Source organism: Cucumis melo, chromosome 4 (genome assembly GCF_025177605.1).
Source record: "Cucumis melo cultivar AY chromosome 4, USDA_Cmelo_AY_1.0, whole genome shotgun sequence".
NCBI classification, from domain to species: domain Eukaryota; kingdom Viridiplantae; phylum Streptophyta; class Magnoliopsida; order Cucurbitales; family Cucurbitaceae; genus Cucumis; species Cucumis melo.
The window spans coordinates 29,440,715-29,466,346 of record NC_066860.1 but is presented as its reverse complement, the minus strand read 5'-3'; the positions used below and the strand labels follow the sequence as shown (position 1 = coordinate 29,466,346).

At 34.6% G+C, this 25,632-nt stretch overlaps 4 protein-coding genes across 7 annotated transcripts; 3 read left to right on the top strand and 1 right to left on the bottom strand.

The window, feature by feature from the left end:
* The first annotated feature begins 1,729 nt into the window (after positions 1-1,729).
* Positions 1,730-4,193, top strand: LOC103486968 (probable mitochondrial saccharopine dehydrogenase-like oxidoreductase At5g39410). Its single transcript, XM_008445141.3, has 2 exons — positions 1,730-2,497; positions 3,338-4,193. The coding sequence occupies exons 1-2, from the start codon at positions 1,847-1,849 to the stop codon at positions 4,013-4,015; spliced, it is 1,329 nt and encodes a 442-aa protein (XP_008443363.2). The 5' UTR covers positions 1,730-1,846; the 3' UTR covers positions 4,016-4,193.
* A 1,192-nt stretch (positions 4,194-5,385) lies between these two features.
* Positions 5,386-8,175, top strand: LOC103486969 (uncharacterized). 2 transcript variants are annotated; one of them, XM_051083929.1, is made up of 6 exons: positions 5,386-5,638; positions 5,761-6,220; positions 6,891-7,029; positions 7,118-7,179; positions 7,467-7,605; positions 7,761-8,175. In XM_051083929.1, the coding sequence occupies exons 1-6, from the start codon at positions 5,500-5,502 to the stop codon at positions 7,905-7,907; spliced, it is 1,086 nt and encodes a 361-aa protein (XP_050939886.1). In that variant the 5' UTR covers positions 5,386-5,499; the 3' UTR covers positions 7,908-8,175. The 2 variants fall into 2 exon arrangements, with proteins under 2 accessions (XP_050939886.1, XP_008443364.2); XM_008445142.2 differs by having other exon boundaries at positions 5,387-5,638; positions 5,737-6,220.
* Positions 8,176-8,695: 520 nt separating this feature from the next.
* Positions 8,696-14,500, bottom strand: LOC103486970 (ruvB-like protein 1). 3 transcript variants are annotated; one of them, XR_537155.3, is made up of 14 exons: positions 14,298-14,498; positions 13,807-13,938; positions 13,325-13,513; positions 13,072-13,203; positions 12,818-12,967; positions 12,503-12,658; positions 11,707-11,841; positions 10,913-10,978; positions 10,724-10,830; positions 10,251-10,350; positions 10,069-10,160; positions 9,650-9,719; positions 9,371-9,523; positions 8,696-8,938 (listed from the first exon to the last, which is right to left on the bottom strand). XR_537155.3 is itself a non-coding variant. In XM_008445143.3 (13 exons), the coding sequence occupies exons 2-13, from the start codon at positions 13,894-13,896 to the stop codon at positions 9,434-9,436; spliced, it is 1,377 nt and encodes a 458-aa protein (XP_008443365.1). In that variant the 5' UTR covers positions 13,897-13,938; positions 14,298-14,500; the 3' UTR covers positions 9,112-9,433. The 3 variants fall into 3 exon arrangements, 1 of the variants encoding a protein (XP_008443365.1); XR_537154.3 differs by having other exon boundaries at positions 8,696-8,933; XM_008445143.3 differs by lacking the exon at positions 8,696-8,938 and having other exon boundaries at positions 9,112-9,523; positions 14,298-14,500.
* Positions 14,501-16,010: 1,510 nt separating this feature from the next.
* Positions 16,011-25,366, top strand: LOC103486973 (probable ubiquitin conjugation factor E4). Its single transcript, XM_008445147.3, has 16 exons — positions 16,011-17,002; positions 17,091-17,295; positions 19,055-19,206; positions 19,293-19,587; positions 19,738-19,890; positions 21,904-22,107; positions 22,206-22,318; positions 22,414-22,528; positions 22,931-23,020; positions 23,121-23,324; positions 23,414-23,509; positions 23,618-23,740; positions 24,297-24,389; positions 24,475-24,639; positions 24,835-24,924; positions 25,008-25,366. The coding sequence occupies exons 1-16, from the start codon at positions 16,155-16,157 to the stop codon at positions 25,191-25,193; spliced, it is 3,132 nt and encodes a 1,043-aa protein (XP_008443369.1). The 5' UTR covers positions 16,011-16,154; the 3' UTR covers positions 25,194-25,366.
* The last annotated feature ends 266 nt before the right edge of the window (positions 25,367-25,632 follow it).

Below are 25,632 nucleotides of genomic sequence, written 5' to 3'. Positions count from 1 at the left end.
ACGATGCAACTATTATTTGAATTGCGACAAAGATAGCAAATAAAATTTTGTTATATTTGTAAACATTTTAATTCATTTTCCTGTATTTCAAACTAACCAAAAACATCTAATTTAATTTAATTTTAGTTATGTTACTCCAAAATTTTTTAACATATTTCTATCTTAACATGAATTAGCAGTGAATTGATATCTTTACCGATTATTATTAGGGGTCTCTTCAAAAATATAAAAAAGACAAAATAAACGGAAAAAACCAAGAGGGCCACCGCTTAAAATACCAAAAATGCCCCGTCAATAACGCGATCCTTCTACATCCGATCTTTTAGATATAACTACAATTTATACGCGATCCTTTATATATTACTACAAACAATTTATCTTTTCAATTGCATGTTTAATATTTTTTAAATTTGGTACACGATTTTTTTAATTATTTTGTTACGCGATCATTTAGTTATTTATACGATCTTTTTTTTTTCACCATCGTTTACATTTGGCTACTCCAATCCGATTTTTTATACACGATCTTCTATTTTTTTTACATGATCCTTTATTTTTTTTAAACGATTGTTTACATTTGTTACTTCAATCTAAATGATTTTTTTTCAAGATTCTTTATACACATCTTTTAGATTTTGCTATTTTGTTGTACACATTATTAGATTTGGTTACCCAAATGTAAACGCGTGAAAAAAAGAAGAAAGACTATGTAAAGAGATCGAAGCGAAAAAAAAAAAGAATAAGAAGAAAAACGATAGAAAGATTAAACGATATAAATAAAGAATTGAAAAATAAAAAAGATATGAAAAGAAATTGCAGACAAGAAAAAGAGAAAAGAAAAAGACGAAATCGTAGAGAAAGAGGCAATAACGAGGAAGATGAATCGCGAAAAAGAAAAATATGAAAGGACAAACCTGAAATATTTAAAATATGGCTAACAAACTTTTGTTATACCCGTCTAGTTTACAGTTTTATTACGTAAGTTTCCCTCGTTAATAACTAATTATTAAATATCACTGGATTGTTTATAGACTTGAATCAATTCTAACTAATAAATTTGTAATTAATATTTTATATTATCATAACTATTTGGTGTAAAATCTTTATTTTTATTATTAATATGTTAATTAATATATACTTGTTTAACTATTTTTTAGAGGTTAAATTAAATTATTGAGTTTTCCATATTATATTTAATCTTTTAATAAATTTGTAAGATATATACATTTTTAGATATAATAAAATAAATTAAAATATTATGTACAAAATTTTGAGTTATATAATAGTACACAAATAGATTTTTATTATTGTTTATTAATATAACTGATATAAACATATTAGTATCTAACGATGGTAGACAAATAACAGGCAGGGATAGATAATTATTTTATCAAATTTATTTTATTATAATTAAAAAATACATATATTTATTTTTAGTTTTTGAAATAATTTCTTTAATTTTCAAATTTAGATTTACGATTACATCACTTTATTCTCTTATCTGCAATTTATTAATTAGAATTTTCAACTAATAAACATAACGAACTTTTAATGTCTATAATCATGATAAATTGGGATAATTAATAGTCTATCCAAATAGATAGTAATATTGTATTATATTTTTAAATATCAAAATATACCAATTTTAGTTTAATTTTGGTTAAACCATAAATCTAACTAAGTATATTAATTAATTAATTATAACAACAAACCAACAAGAAATTGGAAATTGATGTTCTTTAAAACTATCCCCTGCTTACACTTCTTATAGAAAGCCAACCTTGATTATAAAATTCCATATTTACCTGACTTCACCGCCTTCAAATTCAGATCCTTACCTTCATCAATGGAAGGTCCCCCTTACGATCTCATCATTCTAGGCGCCACTGGCTTCACAGGCAAGTACGTTGTTCGAGAAGCTCTCAAATTCCTCAACCCTTCTTCTCCTCTCAAATCTTTCGCTCTTGCCGGTCGAAACCTCACGAAACTGACCCAAACCCTCCAATGGGCAGCTCATCCCCATTCCCCGCCGCCGATTCCTTTCCTTATCGCCGATATCGCCGACCCACAATCTATCCACCGGCTTTGTACCCAAACCAAGCTCATTCTCAACTGCGTCGGACCCTTTCGCCGCTACGGCGAGCCGGTGGTTGCGGCGTGCGTCGAGACGGGGTGTGATTACTTGGATATATGTGGGGAGCCTGAGTTCATGGAGAAAATGGAAACTAATTATCATGAGAGGGCGGTTCAGAGTGGGGCTTTGGTGGTTTCGGCTTGTGGGTTTGATTCGGTTCCTGCTGAATTGGGTTTGATGTTCAATTCGAGGCAGTGGGTTGGGCAAATGGCGCCGAATCGGATCGAAGCGTATTTGAGCTTGGAATCGAAGAAGAAAATAGTTGGGAACTTTGGGACTTTTGAATCGGCTGTTTTGGGTGTTGCTAATGCTGATCAGTTGTTGAAATTGAGGCGTTCGAGGCCTAGAAAACCTCGGCCTCAGGTGAGAAAGTTCCTTCAATTTTACATTACTGAATGCTTCGGTATGAATAGTTTTGAAAAGCCATTTCTAACATTTGTTACTCTATATATCTTTTGTGAGACTTTCTGATTGTGCTTCATATATTAAAAGTTGCTAGGTGGAGTCTATAGCATCATATATTGGCAGCTTAATGTGAATGTGCCATGCCTTAGGTTACTAGTGTTTGTCATAATTTTTTCAGGTGATTCTGAATAACAACTAATAGGTATGCTCAACTCACTCTATGATAATTGATCATTTAGGCTTATGTTAAGAACTCAACGATCACATAAAGCAAGTAAATGTAAGAGTAGAGAAGTCGGCAAAGAGATTTATATGGTTCACACCGTGTATTAGCTAGGGCCATGTTCACGGGTAGAGGGAGAGGGTTATTATTAGAGTTACAATACTAGATTATAGAATTTAGAGGCACCTTATAGAATTTAGAGGCACCTCTAGAGTCAGAAACTTTATATAGCCCACTCATTCAAATCCTAAGGCTAAAATTGTTAATAACAGAAATGCGAATACAACCAAGTTTAGTTTATGGAAAAATTGTGTTTATTTGGTCTCTGCACTTTAAAAGACGTCTAATATATTCCTAAATTATTAATTATGTGTTGAATAAGTTTCTAACTTCCAATTTTCTTTCCAATTGCCTTGTTGAACTTTATTAGTAACGTCATGCATAAATTTACAATATGTTTGGCAGCTTTGACTGTCTTTCTGAGGGAAGTCTTTGTAATTTGTGATCATTTTTTTAATCAAATCCTTCAAGATTGAACCTCCTCACTCTGTGTTGTGAATTTTCTTGCCGCTTAGATCCCTGGTCCTCCTCCTCCTAAAGGACCAACTATTGAACACAAGAAGGAGATAGGCCTTTGGGCTGTAAGATTACCTTCAGCTGATTCCACTGTTGTTCGAAGAACACTCTCTACTCTAGCCGAAAACCCACAAGGTCTTCCTGGTGTTAACGAGAGCGCTGAGGAAATCGAACAGAGGAAAACATTTTGGTCGTCCGTGAAGCCAGCTCACTTTGGAGTAAAAATTGGCACGAAGTCATTGATTGGCATTCTTCGAATCATCACAGTTGGGATGTTCATAGGGCTGTTGGGTAAAACTTCATTTGGAAGGTGGCTTCTCTTGACGTTCCCTTCGGTTTTCAGTCTTGGGTGGTTCCGAAAGAAGGGTCCTTCCGAAGAAGAGGTAAATAGCGCCTCATTCAAAATGTGGTTTATTGGCCATGGTTTTAGAAGCAGCAACAATGAGGGGAATGTAGAACCTGAAATGGAAATCGTAACGAGAGTGATGGGGCCCGAGATCGGGTATCTAACTACCCCAATAATTCTTGTTCAATGTGCATTGATTGTTCTAAGCAAACGTGAGTCTCTGCCAAAAGGAGGAGTTCTAACTCCAGGTATTGTGTTTGGACCAACTGATCTCCAACAAAGACTCCAAGAGAATGGCATATCTTTTGATGTCGTTTCAAAGAATGCTTAGTTAGGGAGATTGCACTGCAATAATATACTTTTTTTCTCATAAAATGTATATTAAGTTTTCTTTTTTCCATGGTATACTTTTAGGGATATCAACTGGCAATAATTAGTTTGTTGGTTAAAAGTACAGTCTGAATTTCTTTTTTTGGTGGATTATAGTTATATGTTTGTTTCATTTTTAATTTGTTGCTCTCCTAATAAACTAGGGTTAACACATATTAACTTCTATTTTTGCCTTTTATTTTTGAACAAGTCCATTTTGCTGCTCTTGTTTTAATGTATTGTTTTTTTTCAAAAAAAAAAAAAAAAAAGCTAAATCGTCCAACATCTAAGCATACAATCGTTCTTTGTTTCAAGCATACAATCGTTCATCCAACATCTAAGCATACAGTCGTTCTTTGATTCTATTTTAAATCATTGATTGATCCAAATACTTAAGTTGATGAGTAAAAATAAATTTAGTATCATATCCAATGGTATCATCAATGTAGTGAATCATCCCCTATTGCAACTAAATTTGAAGTACTATAAGATGTGATGTAATTCGGTGGGATTGGCTAATTATAGAATTTCGAATAACCAAACTCAAAATTTTCCAAAGACTCGCCTATAAACAAGTGTGTGGGAAGCACTTAACCTATTCCCAAAATGTACTTAAGAATCATTTGACGTTAAAAATAAGGGATAGTTGCAAATGTAGGGATTCAAAATAATTAAGTATATAACAACATTTTAAAAAAATTGCAAATCTGTCCAAATCTATCAATGATAGGAATCTATCACTGATAGACCATGTAGTAAATGTTGGTCTATGACTTATAAACCATCACCGATAGACTTTGCTATATTTGTAATTTTTTAAAAATATTGCTACATATTTCATAATTATTCTAAAAATTGCTACCTATTATAATTACCCTAAAAATAAGCTAGCAATGTCCTAAAGCATGTATGCATGTCGATGTTAAATTTTGTTCGACAATATATATTTTTAATAGTATCCTCACATTTTTAACTGTCACATATAAACCTAAGAAATTAATTGATGTTTTTGTTACATTTTCGAAAATCCGCACAAAATAAAATAGAATAATTTTTTAAAAAAAAATAGAATATTTAACAAAATATTTTCATTTTATAGAAAAATAAAATATAATAAATTTTATAAGTGGTTTTGTTCTAATAATTTTTCTGGTTAAAGAAAACCATAAAGATAAGCATTAGTGACATAATAATAAATAATGAATAGATGTTAACTGATTAACATAAATTATTTAATTAACCATTGAAATAATTTTTTTTTTTTTAAAAAAGGATTGTTTTCTTAACTTTTCCATAACTATTGAATTGAATTGACATTTTAATAATTTCCATCTACAGTGGTAATTAGGGGAAGAGAGAAAAAAAAAATCTCTTCTTCTTAGTAACTGCTGGCGTGCTTTCTTCTTACCACTGTCTGAACCATTGAATCTCTTTCGACCAACATCCATGGCGTCCTGCCGAATCGTATCCCGTTCTTCTCTTACTCTGCTCCAAAGCTTCAGTCCCCGAAGAACTCAACGGGTTTTCCCTTCTGTTTTTCTCCCCTCTTTACACCTTCCCTCCTCTCCATTCTTCACTAACACACGTACCGTCTTCTCTCTTTCTCTCTATTGGACCCCAATCTTTACATTTCTTTTTTATTAATCTCTTCTTTACTTTACTTCTCTTTTGATTGCTATATAGTCTCAAGAAGCAACCCTAATGCAGTTTCTACAAGATGTTTCGCTTCAATTTCCGCCGCTACATCTCCACTAGAACTAGCAGATATTGTGGCTGACGTAGAACCACCGGAGGTTCCTACACAAGACACGGTGGAGCACCTGCTCACGCATTCCGATGACGTTTCTAGGTTGATGAAGATGGAGCGGAGGCCGGTTGAGTTAGATGGAGCTGAATATCCACATAAAGGGCGGTGGTTTCCGTACCTGGATAAGTATAGCTTTGGAAGTTCTTGGTTGAATAGTGGTGAGATTTTGGAGGCCTTGGATTCTCTCATATTGGACACGAGGAAAGAGCGGTTCAAGAACGTGGTGCGGAATAGAAGCTACTCCGTTTGTTTGGTGGTGGAGGGATTGAGCGATTTTGGTAATGTCTCGGCGGCGTTTCGATCTGCTGATGCGCTTGGATTTCAGTCGGTTCATGTGGTCTCTTGCGACGCTTCCAAAAGGTGCAACAACCATGGAGGTGAAATTGTTTTCGAATGCATTTGATTTTACATTTCTTTCGAGAAAATTGTTTGATTCTGGAATTCGGAAGTTGGTTTGTTTTCAATATGATGGTGGAATTTCATTACTGTTCTTGTGCTTTTACTTTGTTGTTCAATGGCTCATTTGAATTCAATCAATTAGTCCGATGCTCTTGCATATGGTTAGAAGGTTAAACCGATCAAATACGTTTGATTTTGATTGTTAATTGTTAAATATGGATGACAATGTGACACAAACTGAGCTATGGAATTCCTGAAAATGTGCATCTCTTGTATATATTATGTCTTTATATGCATATAATCATTGAAACTTTATACCAAATATCGATTTTAATGTATTATTTTTCGTTGGACAACGCTTAGTTTCATCTGATTTTCCATGTGGAAGTATATGTTCGTATGTTTTTTCTTCCTTCATAGCTATCTTTATCTCGCCGTTTCATTACATTAAGTCATATTTGTCTTGGGCTTGAAACTTTTACCAGTGCTTGTATTCTCATGCTTTGATAAATTAGGGTGCCACATGAGTTCATTCAGCCTACTAAGAATGACAAAAGTTCCCATTGCTTACATTTTCTTTGTGAATCTTTTCTCATCTTTCTTCATCTGACATCATTGCAATTCAATTCAGGTACAGAGAGAATCGTCATGTTAGCATGGGAGCAGAGAAATGGTTGGACATTGAACTTTGGAACTCTACCTCAGAATGTTTTAAAATTCTAAAATCCCGGGGTTATAGAATAGTCTCTACACATCTAGGAGCGAATGCGGTATTGATTGATTTTGTACTTACCCTTCTTTCACATTGAAATTTTGTAAGCTTGTCCTGACAGCTGAATTGCGATTGTCCTGTTCCAGGTTTCTGTCTATGATATGGATTGGTCGTGTCCAACTGCAATTGTGGTGGGGAATGAAAGTAGGTAATTATCTTCTTGCTCCAGTAATATGGAGTATGATCAAGTTGATGAACGTTTTTGAATCACTGCAAGTTCGGAGATGTCGGTTAAATTTAGGAAATCATAACTGAATCCACGCTTGAAAATGCCAACAATTCTTTGAAATTGACAATTATCTCATGCTTCAGTTAGCAAATTTCTCCGCATGAATGAGTCGGAGTCTGGAGAAATTATACTTGTAGCTAGTTTAAAGTTTTAAACCTTTACAATATATATTGATTTCTGAGGTTAAGATTTCTTCCTTTTTTTAGGGGAATAAGTAATGAAGCCCTGGAGCTATCAGATTTGCATTGTAGTATTCCTATGAATGGCATGGTAGATTCCTTCAACGTTTCAGTTGCTGCTGGCATCCTCATGCACCATGCTGTATGCGATCGGACTTCTCGGCTGGTAAGTAACTATAAAAACCGTGTTTGAATACTTGGATCCATCATGCCATAAGGGCTCCTGTCTTTAACTCAATGTCGAAAATAAATATAAAATAAATATATACTGCTTCTATCATACAATTGATGGATGATGATGTTCTTAATGAAACCTTTCAGGGCTGTCATGGAGATCTTACATCAGAAGAAAGACAAATTCTACTCGCGGAGTTCTCTCTCAGGCATAGCAAGAGTGCAATCAGCATTGCGAACGAGTTGGCAAAGCGGAAGGGTTCCGCAATCTCTAGTAAGGGGGTATTGCTGTAGAATGCCAAAAGTTTTGGCCGCGTGATGTGTAGGAAATGTTTATGAGCAGCAGAAACACAGGGAAACTTCATTCAAAGTTTTAGACTCAGGAAATCAGTTTATAAAGCCTTTTACATCAATTCATATCCCAAGAACTTTTACATCAATTCATATGCCTCTGTATAATGTTGTTGTAGTTCTCCATTTGACTTAGAAACGTTACCTTCTGCTTCATTTGGTAATTTTTTTTTTAATTTAAGCCTATAAATATACTGTGTTTTCATCTCCAGCTTTCTTTGTTTATTATCTACATTTTATCAATGGTTAAAAAACCAAACTAAAATTCGAAAACCGAAAAAATAACTTTCAATTGTTTTTGTTTTTAGAATTTACCAAAAAATTCAATTGTTGTAGTTAAGAAAGAGATATGAAGTGAAAATAGGTTTACTTTTCAAACTAAAAACAAAAAACAAAAGGATCATTAAACACAATCTAAGTTATTTTGAAATCAGCTTTTCTTTTTCTTATTTTTCTAACGGTATTATCTACTTTTTTTCATCAAAGAGAATTAAAAATCAATATCTAAATTTGATAAAAACATACCCACGTCAATACCATTGGATAAAATTCACTCTAGTTAACTTTGGTTTAGTTTAGTTCTTGTAATTTTAAAAAGACCGAAACGTTCATTTTGATCCTTATTCTTAAAAAAAAAAAAAAAAAAAGACCTTTTGTAAAATTTTAACACAATTTTTATACCCAACAAATACAAGCACCGGTAAAAGTTTCATTCCCAAGACAATAATAAATGAGATGGAATTGGAAAGAATCTATTGTATTCAATAATAAAAAAATATTAAGATAATTTTCACCGATTCCATAACCAAGATAAATATGATCGTAGAGAGAATGTAAGTCAATCTGAATGAGGCATAATTGGACTAAAATAATTGGATTACATTGTTTAGTATCATTAATCATATTCATTCTCTTTTTTTTCTTCATCGTTGAATGTCCACACCTCAGCTAGTCTCATACCGCAATCATCTGAACTTTCCCACATTTGTTTGAAACGAAGAGAGAAAAAGGGAGAAAAAATATACATGCTAATAACTCACCTTTACGTTCCATTGACCAAATAGATCAAACTAATTACCAACTCTAATCTTTTTAGTTATGTTAGGTCGATAGAGTTGAGAAATGAAACTGCTGACATAAACAAAACTAAACATGAACCCAAATTTTCATTTCAGGTGGGTAAGATTGAAGTTTGTACAATATCAAATCAATATGAGAGAATGTGCATCTACATTCAACACTGCATAATGTTTACTCTCACTATAGACATAAAACTACCAAGTAATCCATACATCTTTCATTGTCAAAATTTTACAACTAAGATTAGCGGATAACAAAAATTTACTACTGAATAATCCTTCTCCCTCTCTTTTCCATCTTTAATGCAGTGAGATAAAGAAATTTACCTCTTGAGATTAAAAATCTCTCGGTGGGAAATGGTTAGAAATGAAGTAGCACTTGGAAACAAATCAGGAAATGTATTTTTCTTGCTGCTCTTGAAGGAGCCTAGCCGAAGACTTAGCGTCCAGATAAAGAGCACAAACTTCTTCGAGATCTCCCTGTGGATGAGAAGCAATCAAAACTTAGAGTCTATAAAAAGAGATCATTTTAACGCATCAATCCAAACATGGATTTAATGTTACATAAAACTAAAGATTCGAGAATCTATTGAACTTTATACATACCTTGCATATGCTCTCTCGACCATTCATTTTCGCCACAACACTAGCAGGCGATAGCAATTGAACCGCATGTCTACAGCACAACCAAAAGATTTCAGCCTTATTATGGTTATATATTCCCAACTGATTTTGGAATTATCCTTGAGCACTTTTGTGATGCTCAAAATTATTTACGTCCCAACTCAAATTCATTATTTTTTAGTAGTTTATTAATGCCTCTCTAGGGGAAAAAAAACAAAAACAAAAACAATCAATCAAATCAAGAGTTGTAGAAAACTTTTAACCTATGTGAACTTCGAGGAAGCACTTTACAAGAGATGTTACTAAATACTTTTTACAAAAAATGCTTATAATCAAATTACCTCTATTAAAACTACTTATTCTAAAAGCATTCCAAACATACAAATCTAACGTTATGGTACCTTAAAGATGTTCTTTGGCCCATCTCCCCAAGGAAAGCTAAACTTTCTTCATCTACAACCAACTCTTCCACCTGTGCCCGAATGGCTAAGATCTTCACGAAGCATCAGAAATTATCGTTAGTGGTTTGGCACCTTCATACACAACATAAGACTTAAACTTCCACAAAAGAATGCAAATTGACCTGAATCATCTCAGCAGGACCATATGTTTGAGTTCGGATGATCACCAATCGGTCCAACAAGTCAACAGGTATTCCATGAGGACTATTCATATCAGTCCCTCTGAAAGAAGGAAAGAGAAAGGCATTTATTCAGCAATTTCAACTTGGTATAAGATGTCATGTTTCAACTTGGTGAAAGATTAACAGCTGCATCAATTTCAACTTGGTGAAAGATGGCGTTTTTTTTAAGTTTCCAACTTTGTTTCAGATAGTTATATTATTTGTTCAAAAATAAATGATTTCAGATCATTATTCAAGTAGGTTTTAGCAAGGATGAAAATTTACAGAGGTAAACTATAAATAATTAGGAAAAAAATCAACCACCGACAAGTTGAATATGAAACCCGTGCATAGAGGGAGGAAAGTCCATAGCATGATAAAGGTGCAAGAATGAACAACTTGAAAGACAATCAACTAGAGAAAGAACTTCCTACCGCACATTGCAGATTCCTCTGTTTGTTGCAAATATCACTATTGGAGAGAGTGAGCTCTCTAAAGCTCGATTTAAGTATGAAAAGCACTCCATATCCAGCATATGCACCTGCAAATTTTACTTACATCATAAACAAGCTAAAGGTTTTGAGTACAGAGAATGTTGAAAGAGCTGAAAATGGAGAAATAACCTCATCAATGAATAGAACTCCCGGGACTAGCTCTGCTATACCTTCATCGATATATCGATTAACCACCTGTCATTTAAATAAACCCCAAAGAATTAATTATATTTCTTGTGTTTAAAAATTCCTTACTGAAATAGAATAAACCTGCCAGTACTTTAGTGCTTTTTCTTAAAGACAACTTTTATCGAGAAAAAATGAAGCATAGAAAAAGGTAAACCATCCAGTACTATTGAAAATATCTGTGAAATTTATAACAGTTTTGTTAGTATGTTCTCGCATAGAATATATGAAACAAGGAAACAATACAGTTCTTAGGTTAGTTTTACTTTTTACAATTTACTTTCTTAGGTTGGTTTTAAGAACATGAAAAACAAAAATAAATGAAAACAATTAAGAACTCTGGGGCGTGTGCTATGTTGTGGGATATTATGGGGGAGAGGAACGATCGGGTGTTCTATGGTAGGGAAAGGGATCATAGTGAGGTTTGGTCTTTTGATTAGATTTCATATTCCACTTTGAGCTTCAATTTTGAGGATCTTTTGTAATTATTCCATCGGTGACATTCTTCTCAGTTGGTCCCACTTCTTTTAGTTGGGGTATTTTAGCGGGATGGTTTTTTTGTATGCCCTTTCATTTTTTTTCTCAATGAAAGTTGTTTTTCTTTATGTTTTTCTCATAAAGAAAAACAATTAAGAACTCACATTCCCAATCAAATATGACAATACTATCCACAATTCAGGAAATCACCAAGAATGTATGTAACTCAAAATAAAACCCTTTCATACAGAAAGAGCGACCTTGTTTATTTCTTGCCGCAACTTGTCTGTGATTTCTGTTTTCCTCGGCTTCATCATCTGACCCATTAGAGATAGTATATCCTGTCCACCTTGAGGCCGTGCATTGGCAGCATCTAGATCATGTAGAGTCACATCCTGTCAGGTACAAAAAGAAATTAATACAATAAATAAATACAAGGACTGTAGTGTAAGCTGTATCAATAAATGCAAAAGGTGTCCAGAATAATGAAACAAAAACGTAGGCAACAATATTGTTTTCAAATAAGAATGCAGACTCAAAGTACTAAGAGTCTATACATCCAAAATTTCAGAATGATAAGGCGGAAAGATTCAAAATGATTCTGCCATTAAAATCAGTTGTATGAGACAGGCTAGGCTCAGAGCTCTTAATGAAGCTAAGCATCCTAGGGCATAAGCTTCTTGCAGTGTAGTACAAGTTAAAGTAGCGTGAAACAATTAAGGGCACATATACAAAGTCAAAAAAAAATCATCAAACATAAGATTCTCATAACAAGACATAACTAACCAACAGAAAACAGTTTAAAGTCAACCTGTATTGGACAAAGTTTTGATACAAAAACCCTTGTTCTACGTGTTTTAAATGTGCATGCTGGTATGCTACTAGTTTTCATAAATTTGATAATAATAACTTATGTTAAAGTAAGAACACCAGAATTTATATTAAAGAAAGCATACATTTTTCTCTTAAGCCGGCAAAAACAAGATTTAGGACTGCATAAAATTATAAGATATTGAGGAAATGGAACACAAAAAGGGTACTTCACAGGGAGACTACCTGGACTATTTCTTTCCTTTTGTGAACCTCCCCTTTAGGTAGTGGAACATATTCTTCAGCTTCAAGATCAAACTCCGTAGCAAAAGCATCACTTCTACCCACCCTTTTCACAGCTCCACTATTTGCTTCTATATATATAACATCACCAACAGCTACCTGCAGAATGCACACATTCACTGGCACCATTTACAATAAGATCAAACCTGAAAATTACTTTGCTAAAAGATGATTCACTATAGCCAAGATTGGTCATTGGTAAAATGGAAAAAGAAAAGTTGGAAGATTTTAAAGAAATGATAAGTTAGAAAATGTCACCTTCTCTTTAATCAAAGCATCATAGATAGTTGGATCCAACTTTAGTTGCTTTGTTCCTTTAATAGTCTTCAAACCAATAATAACATGGCTTATGCTTTTCCCATAGCCACCAGTAACGCTCTCTGTTTCTTCTGGTGAAAGTTCAGTCACCTTGGGAAAGATATATCATGTCAACACCACTACACAATGAAAATGTTTGTAGTAGCTATCCACAACATTTAAAGATTCATATGCCGTTGGCAGTAGGCACTAACCTCACCCTCATAGACCTCTTTATTTTCCTTGATCCGTAAACCAATAGATCGTCGGAAATTTTCCATCAAAACCTCCGTTTTCTTCACTTCGGATGAGTATACTTCAGACCCAACCATTGGACAAAAGGGCACCTGTCCATGATCATTAAGTAAGCACGTTTTCTAAACAAAAGGCTGCTAACCTTATAAGCCAACAATGAAATAATTCTTGGTGACTTTCTTGGAGTGAGGATGGAAGAGGAATTAGAAGGACCTTGCTTCCTAGCTCCTGTGAAATTCCAAGTGCAAGCGCAGTCTTTCCAGTACCAGGAGGTCCAGCTAGAAGAAGTGCTCGGCCTGCCATTTTCTTCTGTCGTATCATATCAACAACTAGCCCTGCGGCTTCTCTGGCTTCTGATTGACCCACGAAACCAGAAGCTAGTGGCATCGCCTTTCCAGATGCCTAGGGTGGAATATTTTAAGATAGAGTAAGAGAGGAGATTTGAAGCGCAGAGAAGGCGATAACGACCAAGCTTGCTCCAAAAAGAGATTAAAGCACAGAAGGAATGACAACAGGCAAATCTTTTATAAAAGACGAGGAAAGTTGATGCAAAAATTTCAAAGAAAGTATATGCAGTATCATACATACGCTAAATCACGGAGGGGGGAAATTAACTTTTTTTATTGATTTCAAAGTACTTTTAGACCAAATAACAATGGTCATTTACCATGCAGAGCAAAGTAAGAGCAAGATACCTCAAGACCAAGGCCTTTAATGTGAGTGTGAGTGGCTACCCGTTGCTTCTTAGAGGTTGATTGTACCTCTTCTATCTTCACCTTGTCCATCTTGGTTTATAAGGATTCACTGATGCTCAAAATCCAAAGTGCCTGAAAAATGAGGATGTTTTATATCTAAGATTACCATGTCGAAAAGAAAAAATGGTAAAGATAGTTGACAAGAGCTGGTAAGTTTTATTTTTTTACTTCCTTCATCTTCTTAAACTCTTTTTTCTTTTAATTTAGTACTTCTTGGGGTTCCTTCTATTTTATTGATTCAAACTTTTTTCTATTCGTGCGGTATTCATTTTTAGTTTTATGGTTTCGTTTACATTGGGTGATGAAGAATTCAAAAAAAAAAAAAAAAAAAAAATTTCTCTTGACTTCCTTCTTTCAGGGTGAACAGAACCGATCAACGTGAATCGAAAAACAAAACAAAAAATAATAAAAATAAAAAATAAAAAACTTACGGTTCTGAAAAATGAGCGGCGGGGAGTTCTTCGTAAGGGTGAGGCTAGGACAGACGGTCAGACTGCGACGGAGAAGATGAGAGTGCCGGGACGGGGGAAAGCGTGACTGACAGTGAAATAGGGTTTTAGAAGAAAGGAGAAACCTGCTGGGCTGAGTGCTGCCACCGAGGAGACGAAAATATGGAGAAACAAAAAAAAGGAAAAGGAAGGGTAAAATTTGGTTTTCTTCGATTATATGTTTCTTTTTTGGTTATTTTGAAAAATATAAAAATTCGATAATTTTTCGTAAATATAACAAATTAAAAGGCGTAACAAAAATTAAAACAATAGAATTAAAACAGTCTTATTATCGTGGGTCGGGTTTTTTTTGTCTTCGATATTGTTCTTATAAATATTTGTTCGTTTTATTATATTTTTTAAAAGAGTCCAATAAACAAAAGTATTTATAGGAAAACACGCAATAAGTCTACTTTACTATTTTTTACCATTTTTTTACTTAATTCATATTATATATATATATAACTTATTTTAATACTATAAATTATTGTAAATTTCATTTGTTTATTTTATTTAATGGGATATATTATGTAATCTATTTAATTAAGGTATAAGATTTAAGGATTAAAAGGATAAAATTTTATTTCTAAATTGATTGGGATTTAATAAAAATCTTAATTGAACCAATATATGGAAACTTAGAGTTATAGTACTCATATATCAAAATAGCTAGCACTAAATCTTTGTTGTATCCACCAAAAGAAAGATCCATATGCGCATTTGAAGTTTTGGTTGAGGAAGATAATTAATCATTTTACAGTCTGATGACAATAATCTACTATATATATTTAAAGTATTTATGCTAAAAAAAGACGATTACAATTGTCGATTTTATTTTTTAAACGGTCTTATTAATCATTATTATGATACTACATTTACATCTACCAAAAATATATGGAAAACATTGCACAATAGTTATTATACTGAAGAACCACGTCAATAAAAAAAAACAAAACAATGCAAAACGATTCTTTTGTTTTCAAATGGCAAATGGAAAGTTTGTCTTAAGGCAAGCACAAAACTTTTTAGATGATAGTGGTCAAAGTAGCATATTAAAAAATTAATATTAGAGATAATCTACATAATTGACAATCTTCTACTATCATTAACATAAATTGACTAAAAATCTAGGAACACATTAAAAGTTTGAAAATTCAAAATATATACGAGTAGATATATAAAATATAAGATATTTTAAAATATTTTAAAATAAATGAAAATATAATAAATTTTAGATTTGTACCGAAAAGACACTAATAGTTTCCTATCAATATTAATATGGATGATTGACGTCTATTAAAAAGAATATGAGATTTTATATCCAAGTAAATATTTTGATTTTGTATTCAAATGTGTCACGTTCCATTTGCCAAAGTCTCTATAATATGTGATTGTTTATATAGGTTTTGTAAAACACATTTGTAGAATTCAAAGAACTTTGGAGAAATTTCATTCTCATAATTCTACTTTTTTTTCTTCCTATTTTTAGTTTTGTTATCAGTTTATTCATTTTTACATTATATTATTATTCTCTCCATGTCCTCAAATTTACAAGAGAGATTTAGTTTAGATTGTTAGTTAAATAAGAAAGATATTGATGATAGATTTAATGATAAATTAGATGATGAGATTTGATATTTGAAAGGTTCATCCATTTCTTAGTGTGTAGGCAAAACAAAAACACATATACCCTTTCTTTCTCCTCTTCTCATCTCTCTTCTATTCTCTTTGCCATTGACACAACAACAAGAGAGAGTTCGGTCCTTTGATCTCCCCCTTCTTCCTTAATTCTCAACTCTAATGGCGACCTCAAAACCCCAAAGGTCACCTGAGGAGGTCGAAGACATCATCCTTCGCAAAGTCTTCCTAATTTCTCTCACCGATTCCTCCGATTCCGATTCCAGAATCGTCTATCTCGAGCAAACCGCCGCCGAACTTCTTAGCGAGGGCAAACCATTGAGGATTTCAAGGGATGTAATGGAGCGCATCATAATCGATCGTCTTTCCGCTCATATCCCCTCCGCCGAACCCCCTTTTCAGTACCTAATTGGGTGCTACCGTCGAGCTCACGACGAGACTAAGAAAATCGCTTCCATGAAGGATAAGACTTTGCGCTCTGATATGGAAATTGCTCTTAAGCAAGCCAAGAAGTTGACGATTTCGTATTGTAGGATTCATTTAGGGAATCCTGAATTGTTTTCTTCCGGTGCCGATTTAGGTACTAACTCCAATACTTCGCCTTTGCTTCCTTTGATTTTCTCTGAGGTCGGTGGGAGCTCCATGGATGGATTTGGGGCTAGTACTAGTGTTGGTGGAGCCTATCAGTCCCCTCCGGGTTTCCTGGAGGAGTTTCTCCGTGACTCGGATTTTGATACATTAGAACCCATTTTGAAGGGGTTGTATGAGGATTTAAGGGGTAGCGTCCTTAAAGTTTCTGCTCTTGGGAACTTCCAGCAGCCCTTAAGAGCTCTTAGGTATCTGGTCAGCTTTCCTGTTGGTGCTAAGTCTCTCGTGAATCACCCTTGGTGGATTCCTACTGGTAAATATTCCAATGGGCGTGTCATTGAGATGACAAGCATTTTGGGGCCTTTCTTCCATGTCAGTGCTCTGCCTGACCATGCCATTTTTAAGAGCCAACCTGATGTTGGGTGAGTGTTTATCTTGTGTTTTGAGTTTTCAGTTCTTTGTGTGAATTGGTTCTGTTTTGACGTGTGAATGTCTTGTTGAGAACTTCAGCCAGCAGTGCTTTTCAGAAGCATCAACTCGTAGACCAGCTGATTTACTATCTTCGTTCACTACAATTAAAACAGTCATGAATAATTTATATGATGGCCTTTCGGAAGTTCTTCTCTCCCTTCTCAAGAACACAGAGACCCGTGAAAATGTTCTCGAGTATCTGGCAGAGGTGATAAATAGAAACTCATCAAGGGCTCATATACAGGTACTTTTATATGAGTTTAGTGGTGTCAACTGTACATCACGAGTTTGATTATCGTCAACTTGTAATATACAGTGTTTTGTTTTTTTTTGTTTTTGTTTTTTTTGGATAAGAAATAAATATATTCAATGATCAACAGATAAACAGCCTAAGGGCATGGGACAAGAGGGCCCTCCCTAAGAGAAACTAAAGAATAAGGGCCTTCTAATTGTTGAAAATCATAGAAAGACTATAATTACAAAAGTGCTTTGTATAACTTGAACTCCACCAGGAGCTGAGTGTTGCAACACAGTCCAAGAATTATAGTTATCTTCAAAAATTCTACTACTCATTTCTTTCCACGGGTAGCACAACTCCACAAGATGTGACCTTTCGGACTAAAGCCTCTAATTTTGAGCCCTTCCATCATCCAACTGAGGATGACAGACCTTCACGTCAAAGATTCTAAATAGAGTGTACCAAGCTTCAAGTGAAAGTGCTGGTACAGGGTCTCCTCATAGGCAAGCGACCATAAGAAAATTTCACCATTTTCGGGATTTTAGTGGTCTTCTCATAGGCAAGTGACCATAAGAAGAATTTCACCTTTTTCGGGATTTTAGTCCTCCAAATGTGGCGAATGGAGATCTCTTGGTTAATTTAAGAAAGGTAGACTTCGTAGTAAAGCTCCATTAGCATTAAGAGTCCATTTAAGACTATCTCGATCGTCCGAAGGGGCCCAAGAATGGAGAATTTTCAGAATGGTCACCATGTTGTCAAGCTCATTATCAAGCAAGTTTCTTTTAAGACCCAAATTTCAAGCATGACTAACATTACATCAACAATCAGCAACAAGAGCATCCTTGTTCAGCGACAAAGACAACAAGCTAGGGAAAGTTTCTGTCAAAGGTTGCACGCCACACCAACTATCCTTCCAAAATCTGATTTTTGTTCCCTCACCCAACAAAAAAGTTGAGAAATTAAGGAAAGTCTCCTTATGTTTCAGAATGCCAGCCCGTAATCTATAAAACTTGCCCCCGTTCGGAGCTTCAGTAGACCACCCATTGTCCTCTAATCCATAAATAGCCACAATTAAACGCCTGTATAACGCATTGTCTTCCTTACTAAATCTTCCAAGCCATTTAGTGAGAAGGGCATTGTTCTTATGCCTAAAAGAGCCGATCCCGAGACCACCATAGCAGATCAGGTGAGAAGTACACTCCCATTTGACAAGGTGAGCAGTTGAGTTTGTAGGCCCTCCTGTCCAAACAAAAGTCCTGATCATCTTTTCAATCTATGGATAACACCAATTGGAGCTTGAACAAGGGAAAACAAATAACAAGCAAGGTTATTCAAAATCAATTGCACGAGAGTTAATTTTCCACCTTTGGAGAGAGACACATTCCTCCATCTATCAATTTTATATCTGAATTGCTCTCCAAGGGCGTTCCAAACCTCTTTCCTATTATGACCCCCTCCGGTATAGAAACCCAGATCTTCGTTTCTGTCATTAGAGTCATTACCTTGAAAGAGCCTCTGGACGTCGGAGGAGTAATCCGAGACATGGAGCAAGTCGTCTATATCTAAGGGGGCATATTTATTTTAAGAAAGGAAGCTACAAGGGCAGTGTTTTGTTTTCAAAAGAATGTTTTAGTTTCTAGCTCAAAGTTTGATTTTTTATTGTAATTTTATTTTATTTTGTCTTTTTAGTGACTATAGAGACGTGTTGATGAATGGTGAATGGTACAACTTCTAACAATCAATGTAATATATTTTATTTTTTAAGGTTGATCCTCTCTCCTGTGCAAGTTCGGGCATGTTTGTTAATCTCAGTGCCATCATGTTACGTCTTTGTGAGCCTTTTCTAGATGCAAACTTGACCAAAAGGGATAAAATTGATCCAAAATATGTATGTTATAGTAACCGATTGGAGTTGAGGTAGGATGATTTTGTTTTCTTGCTTATTTTGTTGTTCATAATTGACCTAGTACAACTTTTCTTAACTCTGGTTATGTAACTTTCAGAGGATTAACTGCTCTACATGCTTCATCTGAAGAAGTTACCGAGTGGATTAATAATGGTACTCAGTTGAGAACTGATAACTCTGGGCAGTCCACCGACAGTGAAAGTCGCTTGCTACAATCCCAGGAGGCTTCCAGTTCTGGCAGTAATTCTACTATTGGATCTTCTACTGCAAAAGCAAGATCGAGTAGTGATAAAACTAGGTACCCGTTTATATGCGAGTGCTTCTTTATGACTGCAAGGGTGCTGAATTTGGGCTTGTTAAAAGCATTTTCAGACTTCAAGCATTTAGTACAGGTAGCTATAAATCATGCATTGGAGGATAAGCGAAACACCACATACAATCTTCTAATTTTTTTGGTTAAGAATTTATATTCATTCTATATTTTTTTTTCTTTCATTCGTTCTCTTTGATGGATCTTTTCATTTCAATTAATTTTTGACCAGGATATATCTAGGTGTGAAGATACATTGTCCACACTTAAAGCCATGCAGGGACAAGGCCCTGCCCCACAGCTCGAAATGGATATAGCTCGCCTTGAGAAGGAAATAGAGTTGTACTCACAGGAAAAACTTTGTTATGAAGCTCAAATACTGAGGGTATATTTCTGTCTCACTCTTTATCAGACTGTGTTATGTTATTGAATGTTGCATTATTAAATTATGAAAAAAAGTAATATTACACATTTACCCTATTCATGGCTAAGTGAATCAATTTTAACTTAACCTTTTATTTTATCAAATTGAACTTTAAACTTAGTGAAATTATTGCTTGAAACTAAATAAGAAAATTGCTCAAGAACCAATCAATAAATCATGCAAACTCAACCAAAAACTAAACCATGTAACTCTTTAATCAAGCTACAAAATCAACTACGTAAGAACCACCTCCCATCTAATCTAACAATAAGATGGTGAAACCCAACTTAAAAGCATTCTATGCGATTATAAAGATCAATAGTCATAAAAAATAGTCTCATAAGTCACAAGAATGCTCACTGCCCCCAACGGGCAGCTTGGGATCTCTTGGTCATACCGACTTTGAGGTCCCAAGTTCAAACCTTGAAGGTGAGCTTCTCAGTATCAATAATACATGTTGTCTCCCCAATAATCCTTGGGCCAGGCACAGCTGCCCTAGGCGTAGAGGAGCAAAGCAACGACTCTTGATTAGCAAAGAAAAAAAATTATAAGAATGCCCATAGTCATAAATTGATTAAGAAACCAAAAACTTGAGTAGCCATCTACTCAAGTGTCTTGGCTTCACTGACCAATTGAGTATAGTGTACATTTGGAAAAATTAAAGATAAAGTGGGTCTTGAAAAAAGGTTCAATTTAGTAGTGGTTTTGGACTCTTTGGTGTGATCGCAATGGCAGTATCTTTCAAGACATTTCTTTTTCTCTTGATCGTTTTGTTTATTATGTGCTTATTCATGCGTTTAACTGTTGTAATACTCGGTCTTCTTTAAACCAGCATGGATTGGCCTAGTGGTAAAAAGGAGACATAGTCTCAATAGGTAACTAAGAGATCATGGGTCCAATCTAGGAATTAATTTCCTACGAGTTACCTTGTCACCAAGATGTTGTAGGCTTAGGCGGGTTGTCCCATGAAATTAGTCGAGGTGGGCTTAAGCTGGCCCAGACACTTATGGATATAAAAAAAAGAACCTCATTTCTTTAAATTCTTATTGAGAGATTTCTTGTGATCGAAAAAAAAGAAAAAGAAAAGAGGTTCCATAATTTGACCCATTGGCATAAAAAAATGAAAATTTCCCTACACTTTTCTTGACTAGTAAGTCTTTGCAAGTCCACATGTTAGGGTAATTTGGCATTGGAAACTTAATGATTGATTTTTTTTAAACGGAGACAAGTCTCTTTATTTATTATTAATAAATGAGAGTTAAGCTCAAAGTATAAGAGTGTTATATTAAGAGCAAGAGAATAGAGAAGAATTCAGTCGATGGCAAAAGCTAAAATTAGGCAAACAAAGGAGATGACAAGCTAATAAGCGAATTCCAACAGAACCTTAATGATTGGTTAGTCGCTGTAATGATATGAACTTGGCCAGCCAATTTATACCATTTTTACTAATAAAATTTATTGGAACGTATGAAGCTTTCTTGGGAAGTAAAAGAGAAAAAATAATTACTAGTGTTGAATCACCTAATTTTACCTCGGAAGCTTTCATTCTTTTATTTATTTATTATTATTATTTTATATATTTTTTTTGGGATCTCCATTTGTATTTTTTTTCTTTGTCGAATGAGTTTCATTGCAATTAATAAATTGAATGGATATTGTAAGACCTACAAGTTCATCCTTTGTCTAATTGATCCATATCCTCAATCTTCTTCATGTACTGGAAGCTATCATTGTTTATATCTGCAGGTTACTTCACCATCTTTATTTGAAAGTTCAAAGATAGTATTTACACCAACAAAAACGTGATCTTTGTTTTTGCTATATAACATTTGGTTCCCCGTTGAGATCATTTTTGATCCTGAATTAAATTAGGAACTTAAACTTCACTGTGGTTGATTTTTGGCTATATCAGTTGACCCTATGTTTGTAACTGGCTTTTACTAACAGTGGTGGTAATTTCTGTCCTCTGTACAGGATGGGACACTGATCCAGCAAGCTCTTACTTTCTATCGGTTAATGGTCATCTGGTTAGTTGGTTTGGTTGGTGGTTTTAAAATGCCTCTTCCATCAGCTTGCCCAATGGAATTTGCATCCATGCCAGAACATTTTGTGGAAGATGCAATGGAATTGCTTATATTTGCTTCTCGGATTCCAAAAGCTTTGGATGGCATCAATTTGGTATCTAACTCATCCTAATTGATTCTTTCATATCTTTAAATGCTGAGCATCTGTGTTGTTGTGTAGAAAATTTTGATATTTTGTTTTCATTTTGACAGGATGATTTTATGAACTTCATTATCATGTTCATGGCAAGTCCAGAATATATTAGAAATCCTTACTTAAGAGCAAAGATGGTTGAAGTTCTGAACTGCTGGATTCCTCGTAGAAGGTTGTTTTACGTACTTCATATGTACATATATTGATCATTTGATATTTTTTCCAAATTCATTTTGAAGTTGAGTGTGTGGGTTTTGTTTACTGCAGTGGTTCATCTGTAACGGCAACACTATTTGAAGGCCACCAACTATCGCTTGAGTATCTTGTTAGGAATCTTTTAAAACTCTATGTAGACATCGAGTTTACTGGATCACATACACAGGTACGGCATGGTTAAACTGCCGACTTAAACATAGTAGGCGAAGGCAATTGTTCTGTTTTCAGAGAGATTTGGGCTGCTTTCTCCATGTGTGTCTTGATCTTGCAGTAATTATTCTATGAAACGGTTAAAGCTTTTATCAAGTTCAAAGCTGATCCTACAGGGTTTTAGAATGATACAATGCAATAACAAAAATGACTATATTAAAAAAGAACAAAATAAACTGCCCTCTTGTTCAAGATCTTAAAATTAGTCTAGGAAACGTGTTGCATATTATTTTAAGGCTTTGAGACCTACAATTTATTCTCTCGAATTAAGATTTTTAGTCAATGTTATGCCTGTTCCAATTTTGAGGAATTGGAAACTCTCAACGTTGCTTGACTGATCTTCTTTTCTCTGGTGCAGTTTTATGACAAGTTTAACATCCGCCATAACATTGCGGAACTTCTGGAATACCTTTGGCAGGTTCCTAGTCATCGCAATGCTTGGAGAATGGTAAAAGTTCTTCCTGTTCGCTGTTCCTCGGTAATTTTTTAGTTGATCAGCATTATGAGTCTTTCTTTTACATGTTATTTCCCTTAATTTTCCATCTCAGATTGCCAAGGAAGAGGAGAAGGGCGTTTACTTGAATTTCTTGAACTTCCTAATCAACGATAGCATATATCTTCTTGACGAAAGTCTTAATAAGATTCTCGAACTTAAAGAGCTTGAAGCTGAAATGTCAAATACTGCAGAATGGGAACGGCGACCTGCTCAAGAGAGGCAGGAAAGAACTCGGCTCTTTCATTCCCAGGAAAATGTTGGTTTGATGACCTTTCTATGAATGCACCTTGTGAACTGTCGTATATTACTCCCAAAGCCTTGATATTGATTATTTGATATTCTCAGATCATCCGAATCGATATGAAATTAGCAAATGAGGACGTGAGTATGTTGGCATTTACTTCAGAGCAAATCACAGCTCCTTTCCTACTTCCAGAGATGGTATGCTCCCGCTGTTGCCCATAGAACATATTTTCTATGTATTTTCACTACACTTTCCTCTTTAATTCATCACATTTGGTAATCGTGCCTTCAAAATATTTCTTACAGGTCGAAAGGGTGGCCAGCATGCTTAATTATTTTCTCTTGCAACTTGTTGGTCCTCAGCGAAAATCTCTTAGTCTGAAAGACCCTGAAAAGTATGAATTCCGTCCAAGAGCGTTGCTTAAGCAGGTACATGAAAATTAGATTCTAGTTTCAATTTGTAGGTAACTAGATTATTCCGTCTTCTAATGTTACATTAGCTTTAATAGATTTAATCATTGTCTTGTAATTTGTGTCTGTAATTGAGCATGATTGGATTCATTTGTTCATGTAATCATGTAGGGGACAAGTAATGAAATTTATATTGAATCTAATATCACAAATAACATTAGCTATTTTAATGTTATCTAAAGTGCAAGTATAAGTTCGTGTACCCAAATTCTTCAGATTCACATTTGCTCTTTTGATTGTTAAGCCAAATGCAGAGTTTGATGCATTGGAATTAGTTAGTCGATGTCCTAGACAATTCTGATTAATATCCTTGTTTAAGTTTGTATGTCATTTTCAATTTCTAAGCCAAGTTTTTATTTTCTTTCCCTTGTGTTTACTATGACGAGATGATGTGAAATGCTTCCCTTCCAATAGTGAAGATGTATTTCGGGCACTTTGAAGGAAGCTTTGGCAGTTAATTGTTATTTTTTGGGTTGTGCATGAGGTGTCTGACTTTTCTTGTTTGATTTTGAAGATTGTTCACATATATGTTCATCTGGCAAGAGGCGATACGGAGAATATTTTCCCAGCTGCCATTTCAAAGGATGGACGATCGTACAACGAGCAGGTAATTTATTTATACTTTACTTTGTGACAAACCCTTGGGATGATAATTAAAAAATTCTCTACCTGAATTTTGGAGCTTTCTCCAGTTGTTCACTGCTGCAGCAGCTGTACTTCGACGTATTGGAGAAGATAGTAGGATAATACAGGAGTTTACTGACCTTGGTAACAAAGCCAAGGATGCAGCTTCTGAGGCAATGGATGCTGAAGCTACTCTAGGAGATATACCTGATGAATTCCTCGACCCGATCCAAGTATGTTTTTTTCCACTAATTGTATGTTTAAGTCATGGATTTCACTCACTCTTTCAAGTTATATTTTATCAACTTCATTATGTATGAGTACGATGGCTGAGCAAGAAAAGCTTTGAATGTGTTCCTCAAGAATGAAACTAATACCTATATGCTGCGGATAGATCAGTTCAAGCTTTTATCTTCCTTCTTATGCAGTACACATTAATGAAGGACCCTGTGATCTTACCTTCTTCGAGGATCACTGTCGACAGACCCGTCATTCAAAGACATCTCCTCAGCGATAGCGTAAGACTTACATTTCCTTCAAGTAACTTCTGTTTAAAGGAAGAAAGTTCAGTTTTCTTTGCTAAACTTTACGCAATTTGCAGACCGACCCATTCAACCGGTCTCATCTGACCGCAGACATGCTAATACCGAACGAAGAGTTGAAAGCAAGAATCAAAGAATTTATTAGGTCGCAAGAACTGAAGAAGCAACTAGATGGAGGAGGGGTTGCAATGCAGAGCAGCAAGGCAACCATCCAACCCACAAGTGGAGAAATGTTGATTGATTAAAATTGATAAATAACTTAATTGTTTGTTATCTTATGATTTGGCAACGAAATATTTTATGAAGATAATTTATATTTGAGAATTAATATTATTTTCTTTGGGCACTATTCAGTGCTTATTGCCTAACCTTGTAAGTTGTAATATTTGAAAATAAAAATCTTTAACTTATAAAGAAATCAGTAACTGGGAGATGGTCTAAAAGTAAGATCGATGAAATTATGACATTCGTTGAGATATAAATATCGAGAAAAGTGTACATTTGCTTCTTGATATGGAAGGTTTGATGAGTTGTGTTATGATGTTAGTCGCGTGTATGAAGTGTACATTTAATTTGGTATTTTATTTTTCGAAAATTTTATTCGGGGATGGATTTCACCAAAATGAACATACATTTTTCAATTATTTTTCAATTAATTCAAAAGGTAGAATAAGACACATCGAA